Here is a 10,063-nt window from a genome sequence, read left to right as displayed (position 1 = left end):
TTTGAGACAGAGTCTCACCCTGTTGCCCAGGCTGGAGTGTAGTGGCACAATCTTGGCTCATGGCAACCTCCATCTCCCAGGTTCAAGCAATTCTCATGCCTCAACCTCTCCTGTAGCTGGAATTACAGGCATGCAGCACCATGCCTGGCTAATTTTTGTATTTTTAGTAGAGATGGGGTTTCACCACATTGGCCAGGCTGGTCTCCGCCTGCCTTGGCCTCCCAAAGTACTGGGATTACAGGTGTGAGCCACCATACCCGACCTACTCTTAATTTGTTTTTTTAAGTGCACAAGCTAATTTTTAAATTGCTATTTGTAGAGATGAGGTGACCCTATGTTGCCCAGGCTGGTCTAGAACATCTGGGCTCAAGGAATCTTCCTGCCTCAGCCTCCCAAAGTGCTGAAATTACAGACGTGAGCCACCATGCCCAGTTCCACCACTTTTTAAGCAACAACTAACCTTAAGCCAAAGACCACACTGAGGGGACTGGCCACATCCCCCTGGGACCCTCCACTGTTGCAGCCCATCTTCCCTGAGCCACCAGCACCAAGCGTCAGATGGACTTCACTGCCCTGGTTCAGTGCTGCCTGTGTGTGAGCCTCGGCTCCCCATCCTCTCTGGGCCTCAGTGTCTTCCCTGTGCAGTGGGCCCAGCAGTGCCCACCCAGTGGGGTTGTTGTGAGGATTTGCTGGAAGGGTGTGTGTGGAAGCGCCTTGTCCGGGACCTGGCCTGTATGTAAATATGATAAAAGTTTGTTGTTATTTCTGTTAATTGCATATTGTACTTGAATACTCCCTGGACAGATAATGAGAAAAAATGAGGTTTGAGTCACCACCTCTGTCACTTGCCACCCTGCGTGAGTTGCTTAATCCCTCTAAATCTCAGTTCCTCCATCTGTAAAAATCTTTTTTGTTTTTTGAAACAGTCTCACTCTGTCACCCGAGCTGGAGTGCAGTGGTGCGATCTCGGCTTACTACAACCTCCAACTCCTGGGTTCAAGCGATTCTCCTGCCTCAGTCTCCCAAGTAGCTGGGACTACAGGCACCTGGCACCACGTCTGGCTAAGTTTTGTATTTTTGGTAGAGATGAGGTTTTACCATGTTCCCCGTGTTGGACTAGGCTGGTCTCAAACTCCTCAGGTGATCTGCCTGCCTTGATCTCCCAAAGTGCTGGGATTACAGGCATGAGCCACCGTGCCGGGCCGCAAAAATCTTATAATACCTTCCTCATGGAGAGTAATGAAGGTTAAACGATAAAACACACACAGCATTTTAATGCTGAGAAGGACTTCATGAGGTTGGTGAAAAATGTCAGTGAGGCTCTGGGAGGGCCACAGCAGGAGTGTAGATTAGACTCCGGGTGTAGCCGTGTGGCTCAGGAATTGAGTGGAAGTAGAGAGAGGGTAAGAGAGGGGCAGGGACAGAGAGAGAGGATCAAGCATTCCTTCAGTGCCTGCTGAGTGCCTGCCCTGGTCCAGACCCTGTTCTTTGTGCTAGGGGGTGCAGCAGTGACTTAAAGAGACAAAAGCCCCTGTCCTCATGGTGCTTATGCTCTAGTGAGTCTGGGGAACAGACCAGGGGACTGCTGACACCAAATTTAAATGTGTGAATAGGAATGACTATGGAGAAGAGGCAACCAGGAGGAGGGACAGAGAGAAATGAGACTCCAGGCTTGAGAGAATGACCTTGGGCTGGTGGAAGAGACAGGTGCTGAAAACAGACACGGAATCCCTCACCCTAGGGCAGGGAGAAACCAAGAGAGTCCGAGATGGGAAAAGAATCAGGTGAAGAGGTTGAGGTGATGAAGAAGGGCGGTGCTTGGTGATGCGGATGGTGGGCTCTGCGGAAGGTGGGCTCTGCAGAAGGTGTTCCAGGGAGGACTTCTCAGTATAGGATGGAACCTTATGGCAGACGCTGGGACTGGGCGTCTTCTCTGGAAACCCCCCTCTCCCACTCAGGCAGGAAGGCAGCTCCCTATCCCTTGAGTTCTGGTGTTTTTCCTACTCCTTTCTCCCCTCCCACAAGCTGCTCAATTCCCAGGGACCTGGCTGGATGGAGAGTACATACACCTGGAACACTGCAGGTGTGGCACAGGGGAGAGCAAATCCAGAACCAAATCACCTCCAACCGCACCTGCTAATTCTTCTGTGCTTTTGTAGCCTGACCTTTGGCTGCCCTGACTCCAACTCCTGTGTGAGGATGCTGAGCTCCTGGGAAAACCAAAGGGAGGGCGGGAGAGACAATACAGTGACCAAAGGCTGAGACTGCATCATCACTTGGGCATGAAAGCATCAAATGCCACCCCAGGTGGGACTGTTGGCTCCAAGGTTTTTTCTCCCTTTCCTTTCTCCCTTTTCTCTTTTCCTTTATCGAGGTCTGCTATTTACTCAGCAAATGTTCAAAGTCTGTGGTTCTCTGGGACACAATGTGCTAAGTGATGCATGTAAGGGAGGAGATCAATGTATTCTCCACTTCCAAGAAGCTTGACTTTCCGGGGAAGAAAAGACAAGTGAAGCATAGACTTTGTGACTTTTGGCTTCCTGTTTCTGTGAATTGCAAGGAATCCTGTCCACCTGGCCCTGAGCCACCTTCCCCCTGCTGCAGGTGCCGTCTCAATTAGTCCTGCTGTCCCTCCTCCCCCTTTCAGATTCCAGCACAATTCTGGAACAGCTCTCCCACCTGGTCGGGGTGAGAGTTTCCCACCTGGCCAGGGTGAGGCTCCACCCTCAAGCACTTGGGCATTGATCCTTTGCAAAGGATGGGTATAGCAACAGAGCGTCTGCAGGGGCCCCTAGAGGGCCGTGGAGATGGCTAGAAAACAGGAATGAACAGACTCACTTCAGCTTATGCCCAGAAACAAAGACACCAAGAAGAAGCAAATTCCATAAGTGCTTTTATTTTATTGGAGATGAGCAGAGGAGGCACTGAAAAGTGGGGATAGGGCTGGAAACATGCTGACAGGGCCTGGATTGAGCCCACACAGCAAGGGGCGGGAGGAGGACTCTAACTCCCAATGTTGGGTTTCCCTCTATGTGCTCTAGCCCTACTGCAACCCAGGGCTTGGAGGATTAGGGAAGCCAGCTGGGATGTTCCAAGAAGAGCCAGGAGGGCGGAGAACTCCGGGAGGAAATGGGTTATTGATGCCTGGGTATAGATGAATATTCCCCCAGCTGCCTCCTGGATACCGATTAATATTCCCCCAGCTGCCTCCTGGATACCGATTAATATTTCCCCAGCTGGTACCTGGGGGTTGATTATTGATACCCCAGATTCCCCCAGGGTGTGGCATGGGCCTCGTTCCCCAACCAGTCCCAGGGCCTCCACCTCCCCAGGACACACTGGGATTCAGGGTCCCCCAGAGGTGATCAGGCAGAACCCTGTGGATGAGAGACCAGGGAGGGCGTTGGGAAAGGATTTTTCCCCCGGGTCCCAGTGGATTAGAACGGGGCAGTCGTCTGGACTCCGAGTCCTGGTGGAGATGTGAAGCCTCGGGTGAGAGGTCTATGGCGTCAGGAGATGACTCCCCAGGCAAAGGGCCACTGCCCGGAGCGAGGGCCGCAGCACTGGAGAGGTAAGAGAGTTCTTCAGGCAGCGCTTCCCCCAGGCGGTCCGCAGCCGCAGCAGCCATCATCTGCCAAGGATCCTCAGGCGGCCAGGAGTACATGGCAGGCAGCCTTCCGGATGGAGGCCACCTCTGCACTGCAGAGCCTCCTGCAGGTGGGAAGCCGTCTGATGGGGGCACGCTGAGCTTCAGAGGAGCCCTTGCCAAATCATTAGACCTCGGGTCCAGAGCGGGCTGAGGATGTTCAGAGTTAGGGGGGCCAGTCAAGGAAGGTTGTCCAAGCTGAGGCAAGTTGGTCCCCAAGTTTTGGGAAACTTTCTCTTCCACAACACCAATGCTCCGGGCAAAGAGGCCTGAGGAAAGGGAAGATAAAGCAGCCAATGGTTTCCCTTCCCTGATTCCTGGTTCCCTTTGCTTCCCCTGTGCCTATTCTTCCTTTTCCCTCAGGGACCTAAATGTGTACCCTCCTGCCTTTACCCCTTTCCTTAATTCCTGTTTCCTGGGGGACCTCCAGTCTCTCCTGCCCAAGGGCATCACGGCCTCCATACCTGGGAGATGAAGACAGACCAGAAGCAGGCCCAGGGGAGCGCAGCTCCCTGCCATGCAGCCCTGCATCCTGCTCAGCACCCGAATCTCCCTCAGCCCCAAGACAGCCAGCCCTTTATCCTGGTAGTGGGGTGGGGGACAGCAGAAACAGGCTAGGCTAGTGGTTGTGGAGACAATAAACCTCCACATTCCACCCTCATTCCTAATGCGGTCTGTGGCAACAGGTGCCACTTGAATGAGTGTCCCAGAGGAAGCTGGGTGTCCCCCGCCCTGGCTCCTTTCCTTGACCTCCCTGCCCCTCCTTGGCCTAGGTGTCCTGGCTCACAGCTCATACATGGTTGCCAACCTCCCCAGCCCTGCTTCCCTACACACAAGGACCTCCACCCTGGGGTCCCACTCTGTTAATTGCCTCTCTCAGCAACAGAAACACTGGTTTCTCTTTGGGATCTGGATTGTTCCCTCCCAGTACCCCTTTCTCGTGCATCCTCATATCTCCTTCACCTTGGCCCCAACCTGCAGGAGGTTCTGGGGCACAGAAGTGGCCCCATCTGAGGCGCTGCTCCTAGATGGGACCCTGGATCTAGCTAGGGAAATGGGCCTGGATGCCATCCTTATGAGAAGCTGGCTAATTACCATGAACCGAATGACTTACAACAACATGGATTTATGACTTTACAGTTTTGGAGATCAGAAGTCCAAAACAGGTCTCAGTGGATTAAAATAAAGGTGTCAGCAGGGCTGTGATTCTTGCGGGGCTTTAGGGGAGAATCCCTTTCCCCCCTTTTTCACCTTCTAGAGGTTACTTGTGTTCTTTGGCTCATGGTCCCCTTCCTCCATCTCTAAAGCCAAAATCAGCCAGTTCTTACACTGTATCACTCAGACTTCCTCTTCTGCCTCCCATGTCCACATTAAGGGACTCTGGTGACTGGACCCACCTGGATAATCCCAGTCTGGTGACTGGACCCACCTGGATAAGGGACTCTGGTGACTGGACCCACCTGGATAATCCATGATAATCTCTTTAAGGTCAGCTGACTAGCAACCTTAATCCCATCTGGAATCTTAATTTCCCTTTGCCATGTAACCTAATTCCCATATTCCAGGTATTAGGAATGTGGACATCTTTGATGGTGTTGGGGTTGGAGACATCATTCTGCCTGCCACAGGTGGTCAGATGTGCCATAGAGTGTAAGAAACACTGGGAGAAAGTGGCTATTTCCCAGTAACAGTAGAGCAGGGCCTTTAAATGCTTCGAATGGCCAGGACTTGATCCTTGTTGAAGCTGGGTGGGGAATGTAGAGACTCATTAACTGTTGACTTTTAAATATGTTTTATTTTTATTATAAAAATACAATGCCTTTGTTCTCTCCATGGCTTCCTGGAGGCCTCAGGAGTAGGCTTCTCTGGCTGTCCAAGGTCTAAACATGAGCTGTTGGCTGATTCTACTGCTGTGTCCTCCTCCCCAGTCCCTGCTGGCTTAACCACTGGAGGAGCGAAGAGCTCCTCTCCAGAACTGGCAGTGGGAGGAGCCCAGAGGCCTTTTTGGATGACATGCGTGAGTTTTACACAAGCTTTTAATGTGGAACACAGCAGAAGACTTGAGGAATCACCGCATCCGAGGGCCTCCCTCCCTGCAATTCCCATCCATGAAGCTTCTGAGGACCTCGATTCCTGCCATTGGCTGCAGATCAGGGGCCAGATGCTGGACCAAGGGTGATTCAGCCCCTTTCTGGTCAATGTAATACATTTCTGCTGATTCCAGACTTGGACTTTCAACAGTTCTAAATTCAGGACCAGACAGCACCATCCTGATAGGAGGGAACGGGTTAGGTGCTAAGGTAGGGGTGGATTCCTTTGCAGCCAGCAGAGGCTCCAAGAGGTGGCCTGGGGTAGGGGTGGGGCTCCTACAGGGACAAGCACGACCCCCTCTGCCCTCCTTGGGATGCGGGAACTCCGTCTGCCTCAGCCGCTCCCTGCCTGTCTCAGGACTTAAGTCACATGGACCCCACCGCGCACTCCACTTTCTCTCTCTTCTCCAGTGGAGGCGACTCCTCTTCCCCACTGGGGCACACTGCCCTCTCAGCCCTCAACTGAGAGCCATGTCGCTCACACTGTCACTCTGGACCCCAGCAGAGCAGCGAGTGTGAAGACAGAGAGACCACTGGCAGCTCTGTTCTGCCGCGGGCCGGGCCTCTTGATCTAGGCCAGTGAGTCACCCTGCTTGGCTGCACTCCCTGCCCCACTCCCATCCTCTCAGTCCTTTACTTTCTCCACCCCCAGCTCCAGGAACAACGCCCACCTGGGCTCCTACTCAGCTGACAGGAATCTGGTTGGAGTTGTTGTGTCCCAGCCTTCCCAAGCTTCCAGGTGTCCCAGAAACCCAGGAAATCGAGACTCATGACTCCCAGCGAGGATGGCGTCTAGAAGGTGAGACATGCTAATGGTGGAAGAAAAGGAGTTTGGGTGGGGAGGGGAGGGAGAGGAAACACTGAGGGCCCTAAATAAGGAGAAGGAGGACCCCATGGTGAATGAGGAATGGGAAGAGAATGGATTTCCTGGAGCAATGAGAGAGGACGGAAATGGAGGAAGGATCTGGGAGGCCAGGCAATCTCTGCTTTCAGTTCAACAAATATTTATTGTCTTCCTCCTCTGTGGGAGGAGCTGGAAGGTAGAAGAGAAATACAGGCCAGCTTTTGAAGGAAAATGAGAGACACAGAGACCTCTAGAGGCATAGGAAGAGCACCAGCCAGGCTCTCAGAGGAGACCCAGGACTCCAAGAAGGCAAAAAGTCTGCACCTAGTCCCCGCAGTTTACTGAGCATCTCTCCAGGATCCAGAGACAACAGGGAGCCTGCTCCAACCTCTGAGGGTGCCCCAGTGTCTCCCTTACCCAGGGAAGCATCTGAGCACTGAGGGAAGTGGCCCTAGGAAGGGGCTGAGATAAGGGCCTTGAGAAGCAATGGGTCTGTTGGGGACGGTGATCTAGGAGGGCGTGGTTTGCTCTGTAATGGAGGGTGGGCTGGAATTGGGACCGAGAGCCCAGTGGCATATTGGGTGGGTTGACCAGAGGTCACTGAAAAGTGGCCCCTGTTTCCAGATGATGGTTTGACTTTGCTTTAATTGGTAAAGGGGAAGAGGAAGGTATAACTTTTCCAGGCGTCAGAGGTGATCTGGGAGCATTTCAGGGGTTTTCCAGTTGAGAAGTTGATGGGTGTGTAACTCAATGGACCATTTCAAAGACACAGCAGAGGGAATTGTAAGGGGTGGTGATCTGGCTGAGGGGCACTGCGGTGGAATGGGAATTTATTTATTTATTTATTTTTTGAGACGGAGTCTCGCTCTGTCGCCCGGGCGGGAGTGCAGTGGCCGGATCTCAGCTCACTGCAAGCTCCGCCCCCCGGGTTCCCGCCATTCTCCTGCCTCAGCCTCCCGAGGAGCTGGGACTACAGGCGCCGCCACCTCGCCCGGCTAGTTTTTTGTATTTTTTAGTAGAGACGGGGTTTCACCGTGTTAGCCAGGATGGTCTCGATCTCCTGACCTCGTGATCCGCCCGTCTCGGCCTCCCAAAGTGCTGGGATTACAGGCTTGAGCCACCGCGCCCGGCCGGAATGGGAATTTAAACAGTAGGAGAGAACAAAGAGAGGAGCTTTGAATCTACCATTTTGGGAAGAGGAAGGAGGAAGGGGTGATAAGAGAGAGTCTGCAACCTTGGGGTAGTGGAGCAAGCAGAGCCACTCTTTTGGGAAGGAGGAGGGAAACTGAGCTGACCCTGTGCCTGGGCACTGGACTTCTCCCATATGGGATATATGGTATGTGCTTGTTTGTGCCCAAGGCATGCATACACACAAAAGTTGACTTATGGACTGTCGAGTAACTCTCCCTGGGGTAGGAAAACCTCAGGGTCAGCTAGCTGGGGCCCCAGAGGCTTCACTTGGGCTAGGATATCCCGGATGGAGCGGCAGGGGATCTTTCCAGCACTGCCGGAGCCACAGGGCTTGGCACCAGCGGAGGGATCAGGATGGGGAGAGCCATCGGGGTCCCCAGTCAGTGTCAAGGAGGAGACAGACGTGCAAGGGTGACCGGAAGAGCTGGACTTGCTGCCACAAGGCTGAAGGATGATTTTCCCACTGGATTGGGAACTGGAGCTGCTGCTGAAGGAGCCGGTGCCTGGTGGGGAGCAGGGGCTCTGGGAAGCACTGCCGCAGGGATGGTAGGGTGAACCGGAGCTGCTGGAAATGCTAGAACTGCTGTGCACTCGAGAACTGAAGGGAGGGCAGGGTCCCTTGGAGCCTGTGGAGCCGCCTCCACAGAGCTGGACCCCACCAGTCCCTACTGGCTGGAACGCAATGACTGAGGAAGCTCCCGACTGGCTGGGGATGATGGGGTTGCTGGAGAAGTATTTGCCCTCAGAGATGGGGGGCCCAGCTGCAAAGGAAGGGACCCCTGGAGAGCCTTTCACAGGGTTATCTTTGGTGAAGTAGCCCACAGGGTAGATTTTCCCTTTACTGTAGGTCATGCCTGGAACCAGATAACTGTCAGAGGAGCCACCCACCACCTCGTAGCCACCATAGGATTTGTCTACAGAGGTGATTGGGGGACAGGGCTTGCCTGGAAGGCCACCGTTGCTACAGGGGAGACCTTGAACCACTCCAGGGCCACCAGAACCGTGCTGCTCCACCACCACCACCACAGGCCTCTGACCCCCTGACACAGAGTGGGAGCTGGGGATGTAGGGGCCGGAGTGTGAGATGATGGGCCCTCCACTGCAGGGAGAATCGGGGATGTCCGAACTACAGGGGCGCTGGTTGGAGCTGACCCTTTGGCCACTGCCGGACACCCCAGAGGTCTGGGAAAAGGAAGAGCTTTGTCCAAGCTGGGAAGGGTTTAGTATTCCACGGTAAGCATTGTCACTGGTTGGCAGAGCAGAGCCACTCCCTACTTGGGAGCTGCTGCTGCTGAACTGAAAGCTGCTGCTGCTGGAATGAGAGCTGCTGCTTCCCAAGTGAGAGCTACTGCTTCCTGCGTTAGAGCCGCTGCTTCCCGAGTGAGAGCCGCTGCTTCCCGAGTGAGAGCCGCTGCTTCCTGAGTGAGAGCCGCTGCTGCCGGACTGGGAGCCGCTGCCGCCCAGGTGGGAGGAACTGGATGCACCTTGTAGACTAGAGCCAGATCCGGAGGAGTAGCTGACCTGGGAATACCCTGTTCCTGGCTTAAAAGATCCTGCAGAACCACCCTGGGCAACGCTGGATCCACTGGAGCCACCACCGGAGCCACTGGCACTGGAAATGGAGCTCCCAGAACTGCTGGAGCCACTGTAGCTACTGAAGCCACTGGAGTCACCCTTCCCAGTGAGGCAGGGGTCATTAGGAGAGGTGATACGCGTGGGGTCCTTACAGGGGTCTGAGAAGGTGCCAATGCTCTTAGCCAAGGTCCCTGTGGAGGAAAGCAGTGGTTAGTAAGGGCCAGGGAGGCTTGGCTTCCTCCCTCACCTTTCAGCCCTATCTCAGTCATCGGCCTCTCAGGTTTCTCCCAAGTGGAGCCCAGGGAGAGTTTAGGGATGCAGAAAGGAGGAAGAACTGGCTATTGTCTCTAAAGGATATTGAGGTGGCAGAATAAAAGCAGTTTCATTGTTTGGGATGGGTGGGCAAACACCAACCAGAAAAATAGAAAATTAAGTGCCAAAGTGAGGGGCCTCAAAGCAATACATTGAAGATAAGAGGGGGCTGGGCACAGTGGCTCACGCCAGTGATCCCAGCACTTTGGGAGGCCGAGGTGGGAGGATTACATGAGCCCCAGAGTTTAAGAGCAGCCTGGGCAACATAGTGAGACCCCATCTGTATTTTGTTTTTTAATTTAAAAAATGTTTTAAAAGAAAAGGGAATGGAAAAATGGCAGGAACAAGTAGGTCTAAAAGAAAGGACCCTGAAGAGACAGAGAACTGGGGAAACTGAGGCTCTGA

General features: G+C 53.8%; 2 protein-coding genes across 3 annotated transcripts in view; both read right to left on the bottom strand.

The window, feature by feature from the left end:
• Positions 1–2,880: 2,880 nt before the first annotated feature.
• LOC105513943 (chromosome unknown open reading frame, human C6orf15) lies at positions 2,881–4,192 on the bottom strand. Its single transcript, XM_011944989.1, has 2 exons — positions 4,111–4,192; positions 2,881–3,915 (listed from the first exon to the last, which is right to left on the bottom strand). Exons 1-2 carry the CDS (start codon positions 4,175–4,177, stop codon positions 3,044–3,046), a joined length of 939 nt encoding a protein of 312 aa, XP_011800379.1. The 5' UTR covers positions 4,178–4,192; the 3' UTR covers positions 2,881–3,043.
• A 3,540-nt stretch (positions 4,193–7,732) lies between these two features.
• CDSN (corneodesmosin) overlaps positions 7,733–10,063 on the bottom strand; it is a 4,813-nt gene continuing 2,482 nt past the window's right edge. Inside the window, exons 2-3 of one of the 2 annotated variants that reach the window (XM_011944987.1) lie at positions 9,171–9,537; positions 7,733–9,089 (exon numbers count right to left, since the gene is read on the bottom strand). In XM_011944987.1, the coding sequence (XP_011800377.1) occupies positions 7,964–9,089; positions 9,171–9,537 (1,493 nt within the window). In that variant the 3' untranslated portion in view covers positions 7,733–7,963. Of the gene's footprint in view, positions 9,538–10,063 lie in introns of both variants that reach the window. The other variant, XM_011944986.1, reaches the window with a different exon arrangement.

The sequence above is a fragment of the Colobus angolensis genome, unplaced genomic scaffold (genome assembly GCF_000951035.1).
Source record: "Colobus angolensis palliatus isolate OR3802 unplaced genomic scaffold, Cang.pa_1.0 Scaffold238, whole genome shotgun sequence".
Lineage (NCBI taxonomy): Eukaryota > Metazoa > Chordata > Mammalia > Primates > Cercopithecidae > Colobus > Colobus angolensis.
This window is presented reverse-complemented; position numbering and strand designations above follow the sequence as displayed.